At 46.8% G+C, this 24624-nt stretch overlaps 1 protein-coding gene across 8 annotated transcripts in view; it reads left to right on the top strand.

Annotated features, from left to right (window-relative positions):
* TTC7B (tetratricopeptide repeat domain 7B) overlaps positions 1-24624 on the top strand; it is a 236332-nt gene that overhangs the window by 102462 nt on the left and 109246 nt on the right. For all 8 annotated transcript variants that reach the window (XM_036264184.1, XM_036264171.1, XM_036264191.1 and 5 more), the window contains 3 exons: positions 2388-2560; positions 11507-11570; positions 15399-15536. In XM_036264184.1, coding sequence (XP_036120077.1) covers positions 2388-2560; positions 11507-11570; positions 15399-15536 — 375 coding nt within the window. The remainder of the gene's footprint in view (positions 1-2387; positions 2561-11506; positions 11571-15398; positions 15537-24624) is intronic.

The raw sequence follows: 24624 nt of genomic DNA, 5'->3' as shown, positions 1-24624 counted from the left end.
CTCCCCCCTAGACACCCTCCTCCCCATCTCGCCTTCCTTTCCTTCTTTTAATTCTGAATTCATTCGATAGTTACCAGCAGTTCTTAAGCATTTAAACTGCAAGCTAAATGAAACCTTAGTATAAAAGATAAAAGGCATGGCCCTTGTCGGTGTGGTTCAGTGGTTAGAGCATCTGCCCTCACTTCAAAGGGTTGTGGGATCGATTCCCGATTCCCAGTCAGAGGCACATACCTGGGTTGCAGATTCGATCCCCAGCCCTGGTCGGGGTGCATGCAGGAGGCAACCAATTGATGTGTTTCTCACACATTGATGTTTCTCTCTCTCTCTCCCTCCCTCCCTCCCTTCCACTCTCTCTAAAAATTAATGGAAAAAATATCCTCAGGTGAGGATTAAAATAAATAAATAAATAAATAAATAAAAGATATGCTAGATACTGGTGATCTTGTTGATAATGTCTCATATTTAATCTTTCTTTCTGAACTTCGTTGAGCTTTCATTGAATGCCAGCACACATCCTTTCTAATCAGTAGGGCGCCGATGAGCTGATGCCTTTATAATGTGCACTCGCGTGGAAACCTCACCTTAACAGTCTCCCTGGACGGTTAATACCGCGAGGGAAAGGAGAGATAGCCTGCGCTGGCCAGCAGTGGACAAGCAAACTGTGTAGGGCAGACGTGTTTATAATTTTAGAATCCTTCCATATCCAGAAAATGAAGGTCCTTGTGCATTTTTTCCTTTGCTATCGTGAGTGGAGGCAATTTAGCCAGTTGAGGCTTCAGCAGAAGTGATTAGCTTATACGACTGCAGTGAGATCCACATGAAACTGGAACGGAAGGTATAAGAAAACAGTTCAGGAATTGCTTAGGTCCTGGAGATTGTGTTCTTATGAATCTTTACAGATGGTTCAGTTGGGGATGATAGGAGTGATTTAATTTCACATTTTTATAGACAGTTAAAGCCAATGAGTCTTACTTGAGAATAATCAAGAAAATTTGCCTTTACACAGTGATTATCGGAAACCACTAAGCTGGTGATTTGGTTGCATTTAAGTTTCCTTGTGGTGTTTTAAGAGATTTAACATGGATGAAAGCCTAGCAAAGCTCTCTTCTGGAATATATTTATTTAAGAGGCTCCTTCTCGGGGAAGATCAGCGTTCTGTGCTAAGCCCCGTGGAAAACCTGCTGGCTGACGTTTGCTTTGTCCCTCCGGCTGCTCACGGGCTGGCCTGCACCACCTGGGCGCAGCGCTTCTGTTTTCCGAGGGATTCTTTCTCTTTCTTCTGGTCTTGTTCTACCTTTCCTCTTTCTGTCGCTGGAAATGAACTGATAAACACGCAACAGCCAACAAAATACTTCTCAGTAGATGCCACGCCCCCTGCCCCACACATCATGCCTAGTGCTGCTCGGGCAGTGGAACTATTTGGAGAAGTGTCGTGACATGCATCTGATGTAGCAGGACGTGGCCCAGATGTTCTGGGGTTTTCACAGTGAGAAAAGAGATGCCTAGCCAGCGTTGACAAAGGTCTTTCTTGGTCAGTGGCCACAGTCCCCACTTTGCCTTCTCTATTCACAAGGTCCAGGGTCCCCGAGAACAGGGCTCTCAGGAGCGGAGTCCCGGGGTAGCACCATGTAGGACCAGCCCTCGGCACTGTAAGAAGGAAAGCATTCTAAAACTCTGCGCTGGACATCATCTTGTCATCAGTGAGATTTTTTTTGAGGGACAGCATCACCTGGCTTTTTGCCAGGTTTGGGCTTCAGCGGGCATCATTTGGGAGGTGATGAAAATATTTGCAGCTCACCTGTTATTTATAAGGGCTTTTAAAAAAGAGCTTAACTAAAAGTTTCAGTTGTTTCAGGTGTAAAACATGTCCGTGTTCCAGAGTGCAACTGAGGCAGGTGGCATTTGAAGGGCATGAACTTGTTTTTGTTTTTTATCCTCACCTGAGGACAGTTTTACATTTATCTTCAGATAGAGCGGGAGGGAGAGAGGGAGGAAGAGAGAGAGAGACATTGATGTAAGAGAGACGCATCCAGTGGTTGCCACCCACACAACCGGGGCCAGGGACAAACTACAACCAAGGTACGTGCCCTTAACGGGAACCAAACCCGGGACTCTCTGGTCCACGGGCTGACGCTCTAACTGCTGAGCCCAACCGGCCAGGGCATGAACTTGTGTTTTAAAATTATTCAAATATCTTAGTGTATCATGTCTTCTTTTTTGTCTTCAACTGACATCATTTCATCCAAAAAGTTTAATTATGAATCTTGGAGGTCTGGTGGGAGTGCATAACACAGAGTGATGACTGAGAAACATTGATTAGATGAGTGAATAAATGAATGAATGGCACCAAGCAGAATCACGGCTGTGCCTTTGCTCCTTTGTTCCAGACCATAGCGAGGCAGCTGGCGGAGATCCTGTTGCGGGGCATGTGTGAGCAGAGCTACTGGAACCCTCTGGAGGACCCGCCATGCCAGTCACCTCTGGACGACCCTCTCCGGAAAGGAGCGAACGCCAAAACCTACAGCCTCACTCGGAAAGCCCGCGTCTACTCAGGAGAGAAGTATGTGCGCTCATGTCCTCATTCCTAGGTCGGGGGTGGGAAGGAAAATTCAAAGATGTGTAGAAGTTCAAGGGCAGGTTTTTGTTTTTTTTTCCTGAAAGTAAACCAGCTGAACAAGTCTCATTTACTAACTTAAGAGAGATACCTCATTACTTTGTACACTTTCAGGAAATATCTGTGCACTGATGGGGACATTTTAAATGGGAAAGGGCTGGCGTTTGTTTTTTTTTAATCCTCACCCGAGGATATTTTTTCTTTTTTTTTTTCTTTTTTTTTCATCCTCACCTGAGGACATTTTTGCATTTATCTTCAGACAGAGCAGAGGGAGAGAGGGGGGGAAGAGAGAGAGAGAGAGAGAAACATTGATGTGAGAAAGACACACCAAGTGGTTGCCACCCACACGACCCCAACCAGGGCCAGGGACAAACTGCAACCGAGGTACATGCCCTTAGTGGGAACCAAATCCGAGGACTCTCTGGTCTGCAGGCCGACGCTCTAACTGCTGAGCCAAACTGGCCAGGGCATATTTTTTTCATCTATCTTTTTAGATAGAGTGAAAGGGAGCAGAGGGAGGGAGGGAAAGAGAGAAACATTGATGTGAAAGGGACACATTGAGTGGCTGCCTCCCACACAACCCTGACCAGGGCTGGGGACAAATCGCAACCAAGGTATGTACCCTTGGCTGGAATCGAACCCACGACTCCCTGGTCCATGGGCCAACGCTCTAACCACTGAGCCGGGCCAGCTTGCGTTTCTTGTACGGATTCAGACAAGTTGAGCTTATTCCTAACATGTTCCTCATGCTCATTTGAATTTTGTTTTCACCCTCCTTTTTCATGGCCTTGCTGAGCTATGAGTTTGCCTAATTCCCAGCCTGTGTTTACCCCTTAGTCCTTACCTGGATTCGCAGAATATCTATTCTAACAATTCCCAAACTCACTTTTACATGCTGACCCCTCTTTATGAACTACTTAGAAGCAGATTTGGGTTCATTTTTTAAGTTATATGTAGATCTTAACCACAGACGCTAGGTGTTTTCTGCTTTAGATGCTTCTTACTAGACAGGTATGTAAGGTTCCAGGTGCATGGGAAAGTCAGTTCTCGCTCCCTCCCCAGATCATGTTGGACATGTGGAGGGGGCTCTGTGTCCAGTGTTACCTCACCCCTGCAAGGCAGAAGAGTCCACGGTGCTGGCCACTGCTCTGTTTCCTGAACCACTAAGACTCTCACTGCTCTGACGTCAGCCTCCACATCTGTATGAGGAGAAGTTCGGAGGCAACGTGCAGATCTGGGAAATGCAGTTACTGGTGAAAGGGAGCATTTTCATCCTGGTTACTGAGTCTCAACTTTCATTTCACACAGATACGCACGGTTGGGGTTTTTAAACCGTTGTATTGAGATGTAATTTACATACTATACAATTCACTTAGTTAATGTGTACAGTTCAGTGGCTTTTCATATAGTCACACAGTTGTGCTTACATGACCACAGTCAACTTTCCAACGTTTTCATTACTCCCAAAATCAACCCAGAACACCTTAGCTGTCCTCCCTACTCCATACCCTTTGAGTTTTAGGATCAGTTTGTTCCTTTCTGCAAAGAAAAAGGCAAACTGGAATTTTGATAGGAATTGCATTGAATCTGTAGATCAGTTTGAAAAGTATTACCATCTTAACAATATTAAGTCTTCTGCTCCATGGACATGGATGTCTTTCCATTTATTTAGGTTTTCTTTAATTGCTTTCAACAATTTGTAGTTTTCAGGGTATAGAGTTTGTACTTCTTTTGTTAAACTTATTTCTAAAGTTTTTGTTTTTTTGTGTTTGAGTGTATGTTATTTTTGATGCAATAGTGCATGGAATTATTTTTTTAATTTCATTTTTGGATTTTTCATTGAAAGAAATTCTATTGATTTTGTATACCACAATCTTGATGAATGTTTATTAGTTTTAATAGTCTTAGATTCCTTAGAAAATTTTTATATGTAAGATTATGTCATCTGCAAATAGAGATTAGTTTTACTTCTTTCTTTCTAACCTGGATGCCTTTTATTTAATTTTCTTCTCTAATTGCCCTGGCAAGGACCTCAGTACACTGTTGAATAGAAGTGACAAGGGTGACATCCTTGTATTGTTTCTGATCTTAGGAGGAGGAAAGCATCCAGTCTTTCACCATTAAGTATGATATTAGCTGTGGGTCTTCATAGATGCCCTTTGTCAGGTTAAGGAAGGTCCCTTCTATTACTGGTCTGAGTATTATTATTTTTATCTTGAAAGGGTGTTCAAGTTGATCAAATGCTTTTTCTGCATCTATTGAGATCATTGCGTGTGTTTTGTCTTTTATTCTTTTGATGTGATATATTACATTAATTGATTTTCAGATATTAAGCCAACCTTGCATTCTTGTGTAAACCCCACTCGTCATGGTGTATACTTCTTTCTATTTATTGCCAGGCTTGATTTGCCAGTATTTTGTTGAGGATTTTTACATCAGTATTTATAAAATACATTGCTCTGTAGTTTTCTTGTGATGTCTTTGTCTAGTTTGGTATTAGAGTAATACTGACCTCATAGAATAACTTGGGGAGTATTTCTTTTTCTTCTACTTTTTGAAAGAGTTTATGGAGAATTGGTGTTAATTCTTTTTTAAATGTTTGGTAGAACTCACCAGTAAAGCTAGCTGGCCCTGGGCTTTTGTTTGTGGGAAGGTTTTTGTTTCAATCTCTTTACTTGTTATAGGTCTATTAAGACTTTCTATTTCTTCTTGAGTCAGTTCTAGTAGTTTTTGTCTTTCTAGAAATTTGCTCATTTCATCTAAGTTATCTAATTTGCTGGCATACAATTGTTCATCATATTCCCTTATAATTTTTAAAAATTTCTACAAGGTTAGTATAGTCATGTCCTCTCTTTCACTTCTCATTTTAGTAATTTGAATCTTCTCTTTTGGGGTCAGTCTAGCTTAAAACTTTGTCAAGTTTTGTTGATCTTTTTAAAGAACCAATTTTTGTTTTTGAGGGAGGTTTGCTTTTAATAGAGTCAAATTTATTAATATTTTCTTTCATAACAAATGTTTTGTGTTTTTTAATTTTTTTTTCTTTTTCTTTTTTATTTTTATTGTTGAAAGTATTACAATGTCCCCTTTTATTCCCCCATTGCCCCCCTCCACCCGGTTCCTGCCCTGTGGTTTTGTTGATTTTTTCTATTGTGTATCTACTCTCTATTTCATTAATTTCTGCACTAATTCTTATTCTTTCAGTTGTCACCATCAATTTTTAACTTTCTAGTTTGACATGTTCATAGTCCAACTTCTGATTTATTAGTAAAGAGAAAAAACCTGTTGGGTTATACTTGTCTTGGGGCTTCAGTAGTACCAAGGCAGGACTAGCTGATCAGTCAGTTCTCTCTGGCCAAAAGGACATTATCACCCATTCAGCTGAGTAAGAGCAAACTTTAGGTGGCACAGACCTCCCAGCTCCAGCAGACCATTCCGAGTAGCTGGTCATAGTGGAGTACAACTGAAAAGCAAGCTCTGCCAGGAAGCCCGACTCTTTCACTGTGGCCTGGATGTGACGTGGAAGCAGGATGCTCGTTCTCTCCCCATCTTGAATTTTAAAAGGAAATAAACTGTTGACAATCCTAGAGAGAAAAGAGGAGAGGAGTCTCATGCCATGGACCTCTTTTTTTAAAAAAATAATTTTTCTATATTGATTTGAGAGAGAAAGGAAGGGAAAGGGAGATAGAAAGAAACATTGATTGGCCGCCTCCTGCATCTCTCCACTGGGGATCGGGCCCACAACCTGGGCATGTGCCCTGACCAGGAATTGAACTGGCAACCTCTTGGTGCATGGGTCGATGCTCAGCCACTGAGCCACGCTGGCCAGGTGCTTTACTTCCTTTCTTCTAGGTCTTTCTGTGAAGAATATTATTGACCTTTGTTCTCTTATTTTTTAATTAAGCTTTTCATGGACACACATATTGAGAAAAATACACAAATGAAAAGTATAAAACATGATGAATTTTTACCAGGTGAACACATGCATGTGATTAGCATCCTGATCAAGAAAGAGACCCTGCCAGAACTCTAAAAGCCCTCTTCACACCCTCTCCCAGTGACTGCCCCCCCGAAGGGTGACTCTATCCAGACTCTATGTCAGTAGATAGAGTCCATTTGGCCCATCTGTCAAATTTATACAAATGGGATTATACATCAACAACTTTTTATTTAACTTCCTTTGTCTACCATTATATTTGAGAGATATGCCCATATTTTTGCCATGTAGTAAGAGTGTTTTCATTGCTGTGTAGTATTTCACTTTACTAATATTTTCCAATATATTGCTCTGTTCTACTTATAATGGACTTTTGAGTTGTTTCTCATTTGGGGCCAACAGGAATCATGCTCTGAACATTCTTATGTGTGTTTCTTAGTGCACATATGTGTGCATTTCAGTCAGGTATATTTTTTCTTTCATTGTACTCCTCCTTATAAAAAGTATTTGAGGTGGCTTAGATAATTAAATGCATATTAGACTTCATAATTAACACAAAATAAAGAATGCGATTAAAAGCCACTATTGTGCCTGGAAGGGAACGATGAAAAGATTTGTCAAAAGCTAGCAGTGCGCCTGGGCCGGTTTGGCTCAGCGGTTAGAGCGTTGGCCTGCGGTCTGGAGAGACCCGGGTTCGGTTCCCGCTAAGGGCACGTACCTCGGTTGCAGTTTGTCCCCGGCCCTGGTTGGGTTGTGTGGGCGACCACTCGATGTGTCCCTTTCACATCGATGTTTCTTTCTCTCTCTCTCCCTCCCACTCTATCCGAACAAAATATCGAAGAATGTCCTCAGGTGAGGATTAAAAAAAAAAAAAAAAAAAGCTAGCAGTGCCAGGCCTTGCACTGAGCACTTTTGTAGGCCCAGGAGGAGAAGGTAGTGATCACGGAGCACTGAATGCAGGTCTGAGCCTCCCGGCAGGCAGTGAAGGGGTCTGGGTAAGAATGAAGACACTGTTCAAGTATAAAGACGAGGGCCGGTAAGGGTCAGGAAGACTATGCTCTGGAGGAACTGCAGCTGTGTGACCACCAGATGCGCCGTGGCTGCCGCGCTCCCGAGCCCCGGTGTACGCGGGCGGCCCAGCTGCCTGCCAGGCCTGTGCTCTCCCCGGGGCACGGAAGCCCTTGTGCAAGGCCACGTGCTGTGCAGCGCTCACCCGTCCGCCCGTGGCACAGCTCAGTGCGCGGGGGCTGATCTGACTGAAGGGCCCTTTTTCCTTTGTCATGAGAGGATTTTGACCAGATGGACTGACAAAAAAGGGAAGAATTATGTAAAAGCCTAGGTAATCTTCAGATGGGATCAGCTGATCCCTCATAATCAAGAGGCACTCTTAAAGCTGAATTTAAATCCCTTTCCTCTCTCAGTGCCCTCGTCCTGCACCAACCTGGGGCTGGCCGTGTTCTTCGCCTTGGCGGAGCTGACAGACTTGGGGTTGGGGCTGGGCTGCCGCCACTGTCAGCGTGGATCCTCCAGCTCCCATCTGGCTGGCTGTGGCTCAGAGGCCGCATTGCTCCAGAATTCCCGGGAGTGCCATAGCCAGGCAGAGCAGAATGATAAAGACCGTTTCTGGGCCTGGGAGTTGATGTTGTCATTATTTACAGCTCAGCTTCCTTGTGGGTGAGAGGTGCTCAAGGCCCTCTGCACCCGAAACAGTCTGCTTTGGCACCTGCTGGTGCTGTGGACCATAGGACATCCAACCTGTCATTCGCTGGAGAACAGCTGAAGATGACAGAAAGGTGAAATGCAGTTGGATAAGTTAGATGGATTTCTTTTGTACTATTGCTTCTACCACATGCAATGACATTTTTCACCTATCTGGGGAAGATTTTTAAAAAGGGCTATTATTATCTGAGAGCCTTGGCAAGATCATGATTACTATTTATAAATGATGGCTCTCGCCCTTGTTCCCTGTGTCTTCTGTAGAATCAGATAATGAGTTGGTAAATTCATCCGAAGTACGAAAAGGAGCAACTTGCCTAAAGGTCAGCCCCTGAGTTAGTCACGTGGCCAGGATTAGCCCACAGCCCTCCTGTTCTGAGCCCAGCAGCCCCTGCCCTGCCTCCTCCGCCAGCCCCCCTCACGGAGCTTGTCCTTACTGCCCGCCGATCCCCACTTTTTCCCTGTTCCCTTTTTTTTTAATCCTCACCCAAGAATATTCTTCCATTTATCTTTAGATAGAGTGGGAGGGAGGGGGGGGGAGAGGGAGAGAGAGAGAGAGAGAGAGAGACAGAGAAATCGACTGGTTGCCTCCCACAAGACCCCAACCAGGGCTGGGGATGAACCCTTGACAGGAATCGAACCTGGGACTCTTTGGTCCATGCGCCGGCGCTCTACCCCTGAGCCAAACTGGCCAGGGCTCCCTGTCCCTTTTTATCCCCCACCCTGCCCTTCAGTCAACTTCCTCTTTGTCTAGGGCCCCAGTTTTTCAACTCCACAAGGCTGAGGTCGGGGCACCCCAGCATCGCCCCTGAGCTCTTGGGCCCTAAGAGGAGAGTGTCACATAAGGGAAGTCCCCAACAATTTTGACTTTGAGCCCTCGGCTCCATACTTCCTGAATAGGGAGGAGGAAAGGCCTGGGCAGAAGTGGGTCTGGAGAATTCGTAATTCGAGGAGGCACTGCAGTGTGTCGTTTTCAGGCACGTCTCTTAAAACGACCCTTTCTCCCTCCCCAGCCCAGTCTCCCTTCCAGCCCAGGAGCTCTGCAGGGCTCCTGAGTCTCCGTCTTGCCTGGCTCCGCAGGAAAGGTGGAGGAGGTGGAATTAAAACCACTGCGCTACTTGTTAGCAGCTCTGGTGAAAAGAACCACCTCGCATTTAAGCAGTCTGGATGGCTCAAGTGGAATTTGGGGATTATCCATGGCCTGATTGGCTGGTGTTAAATCACAATTAGCATGGGCTCGCTCTCTTTTCAGTTAGTCTGGACGGCGCAGGACTGGCTGGCCACGAAAAATGGTTAATGTTCCTGGTTTTGTTTTTTTCTTTGTAAGGTCCCAATCGCATGTAAGCACAAGCCACAGGACATCAGGAAATGGTCTCTGGATGTGCGTGTGCATGCGTGTACACACACACAAACACACACACACACACACACACACGAGCACTCTTACCTCAAAGCCTGTAGGCTCTATATCTGAATATAAGGGGAAAGAAGTATTCCATCTTCTCAAATCCCAGATCACCTCAAGGTACCCCTTTAAGGATGTCACTGCTGATTCCAGAATATTGTTCCTGTTTAAAGGTAGGCCTTTTGCCTGGCCAGTGTGGCTCAGTTGTGGACCCATGCACCAAGAGGTTGCTGGCTCAATTCCCGGTCAGGGCACATGCCCAGGTTGTGGGCTGGGTCCCCAGTGGGGGGCATGTGGGAGGCAGCCAGTCAATGTTCTCTCTCATCTATGTTTCTGTCTCTCTCTTCCTCTCCCTCCCTCTCTCTCTAAAAGCAATAAAGAAAAAAAAATTTCTTTAAAGGCTGGCCTTTTCCTAAAGCTTTAGCTCTGCAAGAGCACTAGGAACCTGCCACCTGCCTCTAGGGACGTCAGAGTTGTAGAAAGAGTAGGAGGCACTGTACCTTTTATGTCTTGCATTTTATGGTCCTTTGATACAATATAAAAGTTGCCAACACTTCAAAGAGAGCAAATATTTATAATAATTTGGAAAACATTTGTGCCATTTTGGGGGCAAATCATTTCATCTCTTAAATCAAATGATTGTAATGTTACCCCTGGGAAGATAAATTTAGTCTTCATTTAGTCCTCTCCAAAACATCCAGGAGGCTTTTACTAACCAGCTTCATTTTTTTTGTACTCCTCTTCCATTCTGTGAAAAAGAGCTGAGTTTGGCCCAATTGGTGATAACACTCACAATTCTCCTCAAAGGATTCTGGAGCGTCAGAACAGGAAAAAACAAACAAACAAACAAACAAAAAACGCTGTGTTTTCAAATGCTCAGAGCACAAAAAATAAGATACAGAGGATGGATATTTGGGTTATGTTTGGTTTTATTGTTCTCTAACCCTGGGCAACATTGAGCTTAAAAGCTTTTCTTTTTTTATCTTCACCTGAGGACATTTTTCCATTTTTTGTTCAGGTAGAGTGGGAGGGAGAGAGAAGAACAGAGAGAGAGAGAGAAACATCAACATGAAAGGGACACATCGAGTGGCTGCCACCCTCATGACCAACCAGGGCCGGGGACAAATTGCAACCGAGGTACGCGCCCTTAGCAGGAACCGAACCCGGGTCTCTGGACCACAGGCCGATGCTCCAACCACTGAGCCAAACTGGCCAGGGCTTAAAAGCTTTTTTAAAAAATTCAAGATGTTAGCATTCAGCCTTATTCCATGAAATTGAGTAGTAAGACAGCTAGCTCAGCATCCTCCTATCCCATAATAAAACATGTGGGTGAGTATGGTAGCCCACTACATTCGTACAGTATGTTAGAAATTATTCAAACTCTAAATTTGCTTCCAATCTCTTATTTCATCTAAAGAATAACATAAGATATGCCAGTTAGCAAGAAAGAGGTAAGAAGAGTACTTCTCATTGAAATGTCTGCAATTTACCCCTCCATAATGGCTTCAGGAGAGTGCTGGTGTTATTAAGATAATATTAGTTTGCAGCAATCTAAGTTTCTGCCTCTGTCATAAACATATATGTTATTTGGGCTTTTAACTTGGTTTTTTACAGCTTTACTTCACGTCGCCTGTGCTTCAGATGCATAGTCAGAATGTATACATTCCGTAGATTACCATAGAAGTAAGCAACTTAATTCAAGTGTCCAGACTAGACGCTACTTTTCATGGGTTCTACATAAAAATCTGGAGGTTTTTAGCATTTCCTCCTGCTTATAGTCAAGTATTTTGTGTTATTTTGTGATGGCCGTATATCACAGCTGGTTTTCTTTGTACAGCATTTTTTGTCCTCAAGAAAATACTGAAGAAGCCCTGTTGTTATTGCTGATTAGTGAATCGATGGTAAGTAGAATATGCTGTTACATTTCTCTTCCCCCTGTTCCTATGGTCCCTTTTCTTTTCTTTTCTTTAGAGTGGGAAGGAGAGAGAGGAAGAGAGAGAGAGAGACATCGATGTGAAAGGGTATAGCCCCTTTTTTGATATGGCTGCTCCATCAGGGTAGTGACTCTTTTTCTTGGGAGAAAAACAGAAGGGATACCTGGGTGGGAAAAACAGCAGAGGTTTAAAAGGAGGGGTGTATCTTACTTCCTGGGCTGGGTAGCACATTCCTTGGTCACGCCGGAGCATGGAGCTTCTCGTCCCCTAGCAGTTAGCGGGCACCTGAGTCTATTCTTTTATCCACCGAGTGTTGATGGAACCCTAACGCAGTATACCGCATAGGTAAACTACAGCTAACATGACCACCAAAGGAACCTTACAAAGGGAAAGAAGCCCCAAAGGGCACCCTTTACGAGCCTTCTCAGTTTGCCTTGGTGGGAGGGAGAGTTGGGGAGAAATCACTTGTGTGTGTGAGCCTCTGGTTTTTATAACAGGAGCCAGATGAAATCGCCGCAGCCTCTTGCACGGGTCCCCTCTCCCAGCTCCCACCGCACCCGGACGGTGCACGGTCCCTGCCGGGAGACTTCATTCCTGTTACCTGGCTCTGCCGTTGGCAGGGCGTTCTTCCCAGACCATTAGATTCCTTTGAGGTGTTCTCTTCATGTTTGGCCAGGATATCAAATATTAGGTCTGGAAATTTATTCTTCATTTATTGGTTTTTACTTTGCATATCACTAGGTGTAATGGCCCTGGCTTGAGACTTTGAGTAATATGTGTCGTAGTGGTTAATACCTTGGCAAGTCACTGTGTGTGCTGAGCACCTGAGCGGGATGGGAAATGCCTGGAACTTGAAAGGACCTAGAGGTCCTCATGTCTGTCCACCCATTTTACACCTGAGGAGCCTGAGGCCAGAGCAGGAACACGGATTCATGGTGCGGAGGTCTTCCCAGTACATCATACTGTCCCCTCCCGCATTTCCCACAACAAGGGAGCAGGAAAAGGAGTCACAGTTAAAGCCAGAGTGCTTCCTTCTTGCCCAAGCACACAGTGTAGATGGAGGTCTGCACACTCTCGGGTGAGAAAGACTTGGGAACGGAGCAGAGAAGAATGTGCGTGCTGAGGGAAGGAGGGATCAGGGGAGCTGGACTTGGTCTGGGAGGATGGCCTTCCAGCCTGAATTCAAAGCTTTGGGTTTTCCTGTCCGTGAAATGGCCCAGAGATGTTTACAAGAGCAAGGCTGCTTGAGTTACCACCTCTCGCTGCTTGGAAGCCCTTTGACGTCATTGGCCTCCCTTCCCCTGAGGGAGACAGGTCGCCCGCTGGCTCGTCTTTCTTTGGCTGTCAGCTGGGAACTTAGCGCGGTGTCATTTACAGTCCCCAGCCTGCTGGGCAGTCGGGCAGGCCCGCACGTGAGCGGCCGGCTGCGCGTTCAGCCGCCCTGCTTTGTCATCAGTGCTGTGAGGGGCCAGCTCGGGGTGGCTCCTGGCTGGCATTCCCACGTTCGAAGCTGGACTCCTCACAACTTAGCAGTTCAGTTTCCTTCGGGCAAACCTGGTTGGTTACATTGTAGACACTGGAAGCGTGGTGGCCACGTTTCAGAGATCCTGGGCGATTCCGATTGAAAACATTGAGCTCCATGGTCAGGCCATGTGCTCCAGTTTGGAATTTGGAAAATGTGGCCCAGCTCTAAAATGCTGTGTCTTGGGCATGACGGCTCCATTTCTCCTGCTCCTTACATGGAGCCAAGGGACTATGAAGGGCTCAAAGTGGACATCCCTCTGAGACAGGCAGGTTCGGCTCTGGTACCTACTTTCCGGAAAGTCTCGTCAGGGCCTGGTGAAATCCAATGACATCAATAAATGTGAAGGATGACGTTTCCAACCCAAATGATCAGTTCTGTCTGTAAGGTATCACCTTATTATGTAGCTAGAGTCCTAAATTACGTTGCCTCTGGAAGCCCTTTTTGTATGTTTCTTGACTCCTTGATTTTTCTTAGACAGAAAAAGGATATGCTCAATTTCAGAACCAAAATGAGAATTGCTATGTTTTTTTTGGTGTTTGAGAAAATTGTATTCTTTGTTCTGACTTTATCTTAGACACGTATCTGCCCATAATCTCTCCGCCTACAAGCATTCTCGGGGAACTGAACCACTGTCTCACCTCAGGCAGCATCATTTCTCCCCCGGGACAAAGGAGTCCTCAGGACTGTATTTGCACAACCAACCCCGGTACCGAACTCTAGGCATTTATTGTTTGTGGATTTGCCTGAGGTTCTGCACTGCACCTTTTTAATCAAGAGATACCCACAGACTTTCTCTCAAAATAAAAAGGAATGCATTTGGCATAACTTGAAAAGTTCCCTTAAATAGTATTTCGTTTTGTTTTGTTCTCTTCCAGGCGTTGGTCTCAACATGGACCATCTATAGCAAATGAATAAAATGAGACCACTCCCAGCAAGCCCCGTTTCCCTCCGAGCTTCTTTTGTTGGCTGAAAAGCCACCTCTAACAAGAAAAATTTAGAATGAAATCTTCAAAAGCAGGCTTATTTCCATAAGAGATGATTCACTTTGTAGGAAGTGGCCTGTCTTATATATTCTTATTTGTCTTTGACATTTAGGAGCAAGGAGTTTTGACGTGAGTAAGTTCTGATGGGTGGCTAAAAGCAAATGCCTTGGACTCACGAAAAGACAGCGTTTATCTCATTAGTGAGAGAGAAGGTGTGTGCGTAGCCTTTCTGACTGTCAGGAAGACAAACATCAGCTGCCTGGACAAGTGACCCTGATGCCTCATGTGACCACTTTCTCAGGAACTGGGGGTCCCTTTCTGGGCTCCTAGTGATAGCCTGATCTGGAGAATTCTGGCAGTTAGCGGGGCAGGGGGATGGAGGAAAATCTAACTCGATTCATTCTGAACTCTCTATCAGGGAGAAAGGGAAATGAGCTAGTGGTTAGAGTCTCTACTGCATGGGCTTTGTCTGGAGGAGTCTGGAGAGAAATTACATTTCAAAAGTATTGAAAACAGCTTGCTATAAAGAGCCTTTGATTTCTAGATAGATGAGATTAATAAGCTCGAATGTGCCTGCTGTCTTTCTCCGCGAAGCAGTGGAGATGTGAAACAGGGAGGTGTTCTCTCGAGTCCCCCTGGTATGTCTCTAAGACAAACATCTGCTTGCTTCTTGCTGTCTCTTATGCATCTGTTTTGTGCTTCCCTAGACAAGATCGGATTAGTCTCTGTAGTCCCTGCCAGGGGAGATGTCCCATAGGGATCTGAACGTTGCTTTGGTGGTGGAGGAAAAGTATGACATGTCTCTGTAGGACTGATGGAATTTGATGGCACCATGTGGTGATGGGACGGGCGGGGCTGGGAGGCTTCTCCCACCCTTGGGTGCAGAGCAGAAGCAGGACCTGCGAGTGAGCGGCAGCGGGGCTGCCCGGACGGAGGGCGCGGCTGCCACAGCACACTGCCTCCAGTGAGGCCGCCTGGAGCACGAGCCCAGGAGCAGTCACCCCACTGGCTCTTAAACTTCCTCCACATACCTGCCAACAGCACACGTGTCCTGCGGGATCACACCTCCAGGCCTCCGCTGTTTGGAGAACACCGTGTACCACGGGCTGTGGTGCTCTGGGGATTCTGAACAAACAAGCAGAGGTGACAGGCCCTTCCTCATTCCCACCCTTGTCTCCAGACCCTTGGCAGACTGTTAGGGGCAGGAGGGCTGAGAGGCCCTCTGCAGGAAGTGATGGCTGTGTGCATGGCTGGCTCACCATCGGCTTCTCTCCGTGCCATCTGCAGGCCAACCGGGACGCTGTGCTGAGCAGGATACCCGAGCACAGGAGCGACCGCCTCATCAGTCTGCAGAGCGCCTCGGTGGTCTATGACCTGCTGACCATCGCTCTCGGGAGAAGAGGCCAGTTTGAGATGCTCTCGGAGGTACAGCCCTCGAGCCTGGATGGCTTCCAGGCGGTGGGTGGTGCTGGCGGGATAAACACCGGAACAGCGGTGGGACCTAGTCCTGACGCCCTCTGCCACGGGCAGGCGCGTCACCTTGGGTTTAGCGTTGGTTTCCTCCTCCGTGAAGTGGAAATGGGGCTACATGCTTAGGTGCTGGAATTCACTGGTGGGCACTTCCTGCCGTGGTCCAAACACCCACAGGCTGTGAGTCTGTGTGAGGGAAGCAAGCACTTCTCTATCCGTTTCTCTTTCAGTGTAATTTCCACCACATCCCAAAACTCCCATCTGCGACATTAATTTCCTTATAAAACAGGTTGTATTTCATAAAGCATCGCCGTGTAACTCCTGCCGACATGGCAGCTGCAGGTGCGGGGCCTTCACTCGGGCCCTCGCTCGTTTGGGGGGATCCCAGTTGACACAGAGCTCGTGCTGTGGTCTCCTTCCCTCCGGTTCTAAGGAACACGTAGGACGGACGCTTGGCTGCTTGCTCTTAGGCTGTGGTTTTGCATAACTGAGCTGCTGCCCAGATACCAGGTTCCACGATGGTCGAGGCTGAGTAAGTAACAGGATCACTTTCTCTTCTGTTTAGTGGAGAACAAAGGAAGGGAGGAAGGAATAAAGGAAACGCATTTTGTTAAAATGAACTTTTCCATATTATTGATCTTTCTTTTTCTAAATGTATACACATTGCAACATTCTCTGGGCAGGAGGTCAGGGAATGAAATACAGTAACAGAGGGGCTGAAAGTAGATAAACGCCACGCCGACTCACCGGAATAGCGCCGCATTAGGCAGGGGCCTTGGGGAGCAGGTGAGCCTGCGTGGCTTGGATCTTTTTTAGTCTTTGGTTTGGTGACTATACAGGGCAATGGTTACTCATTCTTCTAAAAAAGCCCCTCACAACCCAGCTAGACAAGGCAATATGCCCTGATGTTCCTGTCACACCCGGCAGAGCCCTTGGGACTTGGTCCAGGCTTGCGATTGGCCTAGATTCGTCCTCGCTCCGGGTGCTCTGATTTCCTGGGACCCTCTCCTCTTGGCCAGATCTCCCATGTCCGCTGCGGAGCCCATCTGCGGGGACAGCGCCACCAGCCCCTGCTGGAGTTCTTTAAAGGGGAACTTGTTCCCTCCAGACGAACCACGGAACACCTGTCTGGGTCCAAGGCTGTGCGGTGTGCATGTCCTCTCTCATCCCATCCAGTAGCTCCGTAGCCTCTCCCCAGCTTGAAATTGGCCTAGGTCTGGAACAGGTGTGAGCAGCTTGAGGTGGCTGCCTCGGCCACAGGCTGGATGACCCCTGCCCACGGGCTTCTCGTCATGCCATGAATGACTCCAGGGGGACGGCTGCCACCTTAGCAGCATTCCTCTGCCAGCCGGCAGCTCCCTGGCATGTGTGTCCTCCTGGCATGGAATGCTGGGACCTTGTTTTCACCCAGATGACTTTCATCTTGATGTCACATTTAGCTTCCATCTTGTGGTGATGACCTGGCGCCCAAGTCACCGGCTGTCCTTTGCGGTTCACAGTCTCCCTGCACAAGTCACATTTAAAACGCTGCCTGAGGTTGCCTGGAAGGTGCTGGAGTGGAAGGGTGGGGGAAGGGGAATTCATCACTAGGTATCCCTTGGAGCCGTTTGAACTTTGTACTGTCTCTGTGTTTCAGCTATCAAAAATATAGACCAGCTGATAAAATAGAGGGCATTCATGTCTTCACATATGTTTACAGTCCCTGTTCTGTGCCAGGGGCTGTGATTCCGGCCAGGACACGTGAGCCAGGCATGGGCCCTGCCCGGGGGCGGCTCCCAGTCTCCAGGGAGCAGCCACTGCCGCGCGCGCACACGTGTGTGTGTGTGTGTGTGTGTGTGTGTGTGTGTGTGTGTGGCTGGCGCTGGGGAGGCCTCCCTGCAGGGCCTGCATCCGGTGATGAAGGATCTGAATACCTGGCTTCAACCTTTCTTGCTATTTCTACTTAGTTTCTCAGTTGGAGCTTCCCCGAGCAAACGGCTGATGGCCCTGTTGTCTCTGATCTGAGTAAAACAGGAGGTGTTTGTTGTAGGTGAAGGGTGAACAGGCATGGCACCGGAGTCCGCGGTCCCGTCTTGGAAGGCTCCATCATGGGAGGCCGGGCTTGGTCCACCCTTGGCTGGCACAGACCCGCTCTCCCTTGTTCTCAGGCCACATCGGCTGCGAGTGCTCAGCTCCCCTCATTTGCTGGGTTTTCTTTCTTTTCCCTTTACTCCTCACCTGCCCTTCCATTTTTCTCAAGACTTTGGGTTAAAAAATTAACTGGGTTTTTTAAATTGAGGTCAACTTTTATAACATAAATGTAACTATTTGGAAGTGTCCGATTCAGTGGCGTTGAGTACATTCCCACTGTTGTGTCATCCCCTCTCTCAAATTCCAAAACATTCTCATCCCCCTAAAAGGAAACCCTGTCCCCATTAAGTAACTGTTCTCCATCTCCTGCCCCCACCCCAGTTCCTGTCAGCTACTAGTCAGCTTTCTGACTATGGATTTGCCCAATTTAGGTATTTCATATAAATGGAATCATCCAATACATGACCATTAGTGTCTGGCTTCTTTCACTTGGAACAAGGTTATTCATGTTGCGGTGTGCCAGCACTGCATCCCTTTCTTATGGTGGAATAATGTTCCGTTGTATGGATATACCACAATTTGTTTAACCACTTGTCAGTCGACAGGCATTTGGCTATGGCGAATAGTGCTGCTATAAGGATAGCTGGATTTTAAACTTCCTGTGTTACTTCTTTGGGCCTTACGACTATTCGTGGTTTTTATTATTATCCTTCATCCAGGTAATATGTTCTATTTCCCTGTCTTCATCTCCTGCATCATGACCAGAGTGATCTTTCTAAAACAGGAATGGGCACGCCACCCTTCTGTTAAGAAACGTTTGATGACTCTTCCCCTTTTCCCTTCTTTTTTCTTCTCTTTTTATTTTGTTTTGTTTTACTTTTTTTCCCATGATGAAATTTACTTCGTTGTTTATGTTTCTGCCGTATACAACAGCCCTGCAGACTCCTTGGAGAACCAAACAGTACATATAAATATGGAAAAGGGAAAAAGTCACTTGGAATCCTGCACTCCTGAGATAGTTAACTACCTGTGGGCCATTTTGTGTGTATCTCTTTATGAATATGAATGCATGTCCATTTAAAGGAGTGGGACTCTCCGATCCATGGCAAGGACGCAGGACAGAGCACACAGAGCTCACTAGTGATATGCTTACACACTGTCCTACCACCGTGTGCCCAGGGGCAGGCACCGGGAAGCATCTGGTTAGGGACATCAAACAGAAACACATGAAAAGATAACTACAGCTGACCCTGAACAACACAGGCTTGAACTGCACGGGTCCACTTACAGGTGGATTTAAAAAAATAAAAACCCAGCCCTGGCTGGTTTGGCTCAGTGGTTAGAGAGTCAGCCTGCGGTCCAGAGACACCTGGTTCGGTTCCCGCTAAGGGCATGTGCCTTGGTTGCAGTTTGTCCCCGGCCCTGGTTGGTTGTGTGGGTGGCAGCCACTCGATGTGTCCCTTTCACGTCGATGTTTTTCTCTCGCTTTCCCTCCCACTCTATCTGAACAAAAAAATGGAAAAATGTCCTCGGGTGAGGATTAAAAAATAAATAAATAAATAAATAAATAAAAACCCAGCCCTGGCTGGTTCTGCTCAGTGGTTAGAGCAGCAGCCCAATGACCAAGGGGTCTTGGGTTTGATTCCGGTCAAGGGCACATACCTGGGTTGCAAGTTCAATCCCTGGCCCCAGTCGAGGTTGTGCAGGAGGCAACCAATTGATGTGTCTCTTTCACATTGATGTTTCTCTCTCCCTCCCTTCCACTCTCTAAAAGTCTGTGGAAAAATATCCTTGGGTGAGGAATAACAAAAAAAATAAAAATAAAAATTGTACTGTTTTCGCCGAGGTGGGGGTCAGCGGTGTGGAGGGTCGATGGCATGTGCTGACCTGCACCATCTTTATACTGGTGACTTGAGCAGCTCAGACTGTAGTTTCCACAGGGGTCCTGGAACCAACTCCCCACAGATAGCAAGGGACCACTGAGTTTGGGGGAGTCACAGTTGTGTACAGGTTTTCGACTGCACAGGGACCAGGGCCCCTAGCCCCCGTGATGTTCAAGGGTCAGCTCTAATCAGAGAAGACCGGACAGGGCAAGGCATGTTGCCCGCAGGGGAGCAGACAGCCCAGTCGCAGCCCTTTGCGGGTTGGGTGGCAGTGACAGATGATGAACAACTGATACCGGAATGAGCTCCTCAAGGTCTGATGGGAATTCAGAAGTCTGAAGCCAGGGACACTCTTCACTATCAAGATCATGGAGGTGTGAGGGCTTCGGCCCAAGGGTCTGAAACAGGGCCTGTTCCCACTGGGGAGGTAGGAGAGGATGTTGGACAGGAAGCCTGCTGGTCAGAATCCCGGCGCCTTGCTGCGGACTGCTGTGCCCCTGACTGGCATGCCCGGGCCTCATCGCCCTCGGCTGGTCTGGGGCAGGTCCTCTTTGCCTCAGCGACACTGCCCAGTTCTTCCTTGAGGGAAGACCCTTCACAGCCAGAAGGTGACTCACCAGGCCACTGTGAGAAAAGAGGTCTCACCTCCTTCTCACCTTGTCCTCATGCTTCCCTTCCTTCTCTGTCCCCAGCGACGTCAACCCTTCACAGCAGGGCACGGGCGACTGCTCAGGGGACCTGAGCCTGGGGGACCTGAGCCCGGGGCACTCTGCGCCAGAGGGGAGGCGGGGTGCGTGTCTTCTCGCCTTCTGTCCCTGTCGCTGACGCCTCCGGGGGGTGTGGGCCCTGTGCAGACGCAGGCTTTTCAGAACCGTGTTTCCAGGAGCCGCTTTCACGGGAACACCGTCCTCCCAGCCTCCTTCTCCAGTGTGTTATTCAGGACGAAGGCGCCTTCCCATCCCCGGGTTGGCTGTGTCCCTGTGCGCCCGCACGGTGCCCTCTCTCAGGGCGCTGCTCAGCCAGGTACTGGAGGGAGCTGCCCTGGGGGCCAGAGGTTCCTCACACCCTCATTCCAGCAGGTTTAAATATAAGCGCAATGTTGACTGTATCTCCAGGGCCGTGAGCTTTCTGTGTTTTTTAGAGACTAATTATGAGCACTGCTGAAAGGTTTGTGTAGGAAGGAACGCTCTCCTTCCCCCTTCAATTTAAACAGCAGCACTAGTTGGCATGACAACCCGCACTATTAAAAGTAAAGCCACAAGCCCTGCTTCCTTTGTTTTTTTAGAATAAACCCAAGCTGCTAAGGGGGTTTGTTTCTTAAATTTGACTACGAATGGCCCCGTTTTGACAGAATGTTATGGGTCCTTTTTGAAGGGTGCATGCGTCCCCTCTCTGGGACATGGCAGCTTCAGAGACAGAAACGGTATTTTTATCTCTCTTGTTGAACTCCTATTCATTTGTTTATGATAAATCTCAACAACATTATAGTTCTGTGGGTAGAACTGTCTGCTGGTGCTTGTACCAAAGGGACATTTTCACATCCCTAACCCAAACACTTACTTAATCAGGGAGCATGGTGAAAAACACCGGAACAGCGAGCTGAGCCTGCCCGCAGCCTGCCATTTGTTAGTGTTCCCAGAGCGTGGTACTTCCCGCAGCCCCACCGGAGCACCGACACCCAGCCTTGACCCGGTGCCAAGGCCCCTGAGGCCAGGCCGAGCGTTTGGTTCGTGGCAGGTGCCGAGTAAACCTGTCGAATCAGCCACGTGCTCAGGACACTGCGTTCTCACCCCGCTCCCTCCTCTTCGGTTTCCGAGATAAACTGAAGGTCATTTAGCTGAAAAATGGGCAGCAGAGGAGGTGGGTCCTTCTTGGGGCAGAGCATCTGTAAAATTTCAGCTCTGATCCAGCTTCGGGGGCCAGCCCAGTGGGGACCAGCTACGTCATTTTTACATGACAGGTCTACCCTGAGTACCTCAGCTGCTGCCGTGGCCTCTGGTACCGACATGCCCGCCACAGGAAAGCATCATTTTAATTAAGCGTCATTACTCTTGTCTTATGGTCCTCAATGGAAAAAAAAAAAAAAGGTTTTTAAGTTTAAAAAAATATTTTTAATATGCATTTTAACCTTTTTAAAGTGGTATTAATTTCATTCATATTGTTGTGTCACTGTCGTGATTCTGCCTAACTTTTCCCTCACCCCACATAGAACACTACCCATGAAGCAATAACTCCCACTCCCGCCTGCCCCCATAACCCGGTCTCCTCTGATCACACGATGCTTGTTTTTTGTGTCTGGCTTATTTCACCAGCCTGATGTTCTCAGGGTTCTGCCATGTTGTGGGGATACATCTGATGGAATGTACCCAACTCGATTCCTGTTTGGGCGGAATAATGTTCCCTCGGATGGTGCCACATTTTGTTCACTGTTCATCTGTTCACGGTGGATGAGTGGACTATGTCCTCCTTTTGGCTATTGTGAATAATGCTGTAGCGATCACTGGCGTGCACATACCTGAGTTCCAGTTTTTAGTTCCTTAGGATGTGTAGCCAAGCGTGGGATTGCTAGGCCATGTGGTGAGTCTATGTTTCACTTTTTGAAGAACCATCAAACCCTTTTTCACGGCGCTGCATCATTTTACCTTCCCAGCAGCAAGGCACAGGGTCCAGTGTCCCCATATGCTCACCAATACTTTTATTTTTGTTGTTGTCGTGCTTTGACAGCCATTCTAGTGTTACTGGAGACTGACGTGGCTTGCGTTTCTCCATCAGTAGTGGGAGTAGGGTTCCTGGGGCACCGCTGGGAGAAGCATGTCCAGAGGCCCCCACAAGAGAATGAGATGTGGTTAAAAAGCTTTATTTTCGTGTAGGTACATCCCTCCGTTTGCAAAGTCCCACTTGTCTTAGTTCATAGCAGAGCCAGAAGCAAAGCCAGTGTCCAGAGTTTCCGTTCCATGGTGAAGCTGAGTCTGGCAGAGCATTAGGCTAGTCGCAGTCCATTAGTCCCTTGTGTGTGGGGCCACATGGCTGTGGACCGTGTGGGCAAGTGCAGAGCGTTAGAGCCCCACAAAGAGGAGTCAGGCTCCAGCGAGCAACAGGAGAGCACAGGAGGCCAAGAGAGAGAACTCCCCTTGTTCAGGGGTTACGTCTCCCAGATTTTGTGCCCTTGCAGTGGCCACACCTATTCTGGCCACTGACTTGTTCCCAGGTGTGATTGACAGGTAAGCACCTTCTCACATCACTCAGACCATACTGGGCATGCATCTGTTGTCCAGTCCCTCCCCCCATCGATTTGCAGGGGACAGACTTGGAGAGTGTTAAACATCTCCTGATAAGGTTGTATAAATGGCATGCCTATATTATCCAGCCTTTCCCTTGCTCCTTTCCTATTAATTAATAACCAAGTTATTGCAATGGTATCACTAGTAGGTGTGGGGTGGTATTTCATTGTGGGTTTGGTTTGCTTTTCCCTAATGACTAATGATTTTGAATATCTTTTCATGTGCTTATTGGCCACTTGGGTATTACATTTGGAGAAATGTCTGTTCAAGACCTCTGTGCATTTTTAAATTGAGTTATTTATTTTTTTGTTGTTGAGTTATAGGTGTTCCTTATTTATTGTGAATAATAAACCCTTAACGGATATATGACTTGCAGATACTTCCTCCCATTCTGTAGTTTGTCTTTTCATTTTTTGGATGATGTCATATAATGCACAAATGTTTTGAATTCTGATGAAGTCTAGTATATAGATTTTTTTGTTGTTGTTGTTGCTTCTGCTTTCGGTGTCATATCTAAGAATCTGTTGCCAATTCCAAGGTCATGAAAACCTATTCCTATGTTTTTCTGTAAGGATTTTATGATTTTTGCTTTTTTAATTAGGTTGTTGATCATTTTGAGTTAATTTTTGTATATGGTGTCAGTAAGCATCAAACTTCATATTTTTGCATTTGGAAATCAAGTTGTCTAACATTCACTGAGACTATTCTTTCCCCACTGAAGGGACTTGGCACCCATGTTGCAAATCAATTGGCCATAGATGTGTGGGTTTATTTCTGCAGTCTCGGTTCTATTTCTTCATGCTATATGCCAATACCACACTGTTTTGATTACTGTAGCTTTGTTGTAAGCTTTAAAATCAAGAAGTGTGAATTTTCCAAGTTTGCTCTTTCTCAAGATTTCTTTTTTTGCTTCTCCTGGGCCCCTTGCAATTCCGCATGAATTTGAGAATTGGCTCATCCATTTCTGCAAAAAGACTGTTGCATTGAATCTCTAGATCACTTTGAATAGCGTTGCCATCTTAGTATCCCATGTTTTGATAACAGATCTGAGTTTGAATTCTCAATTCTTCTACTTTACATTCTAACTGTGAACTTAAAGGGGTTCCTTTACCTCTCTAAACCTGTCCTCTTGTGTGGAAAATATAGATAATCGTAGGACCTACCTCCAAGGGTTATTGTGATGATTAAAGAGATAGTATATGCAAAGTGTGTGTTACTGTTCTTATTGGTGGTATTGATAGTCTGCTTTCTAGCATTAAAAACCCCTCTGTAATAACCCTGGCAGATGGTCTTTGACCCTTAGTAGTGTCTTTCATGGCATAGTGAAATAACTCCACCTTGGAGTCAGGCATACCTGGGTCCGAGTCCTGACGCTGTCCTTTCCTGGCGGTGTAGCTTTGGGAGAGATGCTGAGCCGCTCTGGACTTGCCCCTAAGAGACCGCTGTGAAGGCAGCCAGACGATAGTGTGGAGTGGCCAGCACAGCCCTCGGCACACATGCGCACCATTCCGTTCCGCTTTGGTTGTAGAAAGGATGATCTGAAATGGTCTCCTGGACCTCACACCCGTTCTAGCTCTTTGGAACAAGCAAGTCGGTCCTGCCTCCGTGACATCAGGCCCCATAGAGTTAGTCTGGGGCTTGACGAACTTTTCTCAAAAGGGCCGGATACTAAACATTTTAGGTTTTGAGAACCAAGAAGCAAACTCAAAGATAGTGTGGAGGTATAACAAGCGAGGAAACAAATTTTCACAAAATTTTTTATTGATGAAATTAGCATATAATAGTGATTACAACTTCTTGTAATACAGG

This window comes from Molossus molossus, unplaced genomic scaffold (genome assembly GCF_014108415.1).
Source record: "Molossus molossus isolate mMolMol1 unplaced genomic scaffold, mMolMol1.p scaffold_m16_p_1, whole genome shotgun sequence".
NCBI lineage: Eukaryota > Metazoa > Chordata > Mammalia > Chiroptera > Molossidae > Molossus > Molossus molossus.
Note: the sequence above shows the minus strand (reverse complement) of the source record. Positions and strands in the feature narration are given on the sequence as shown.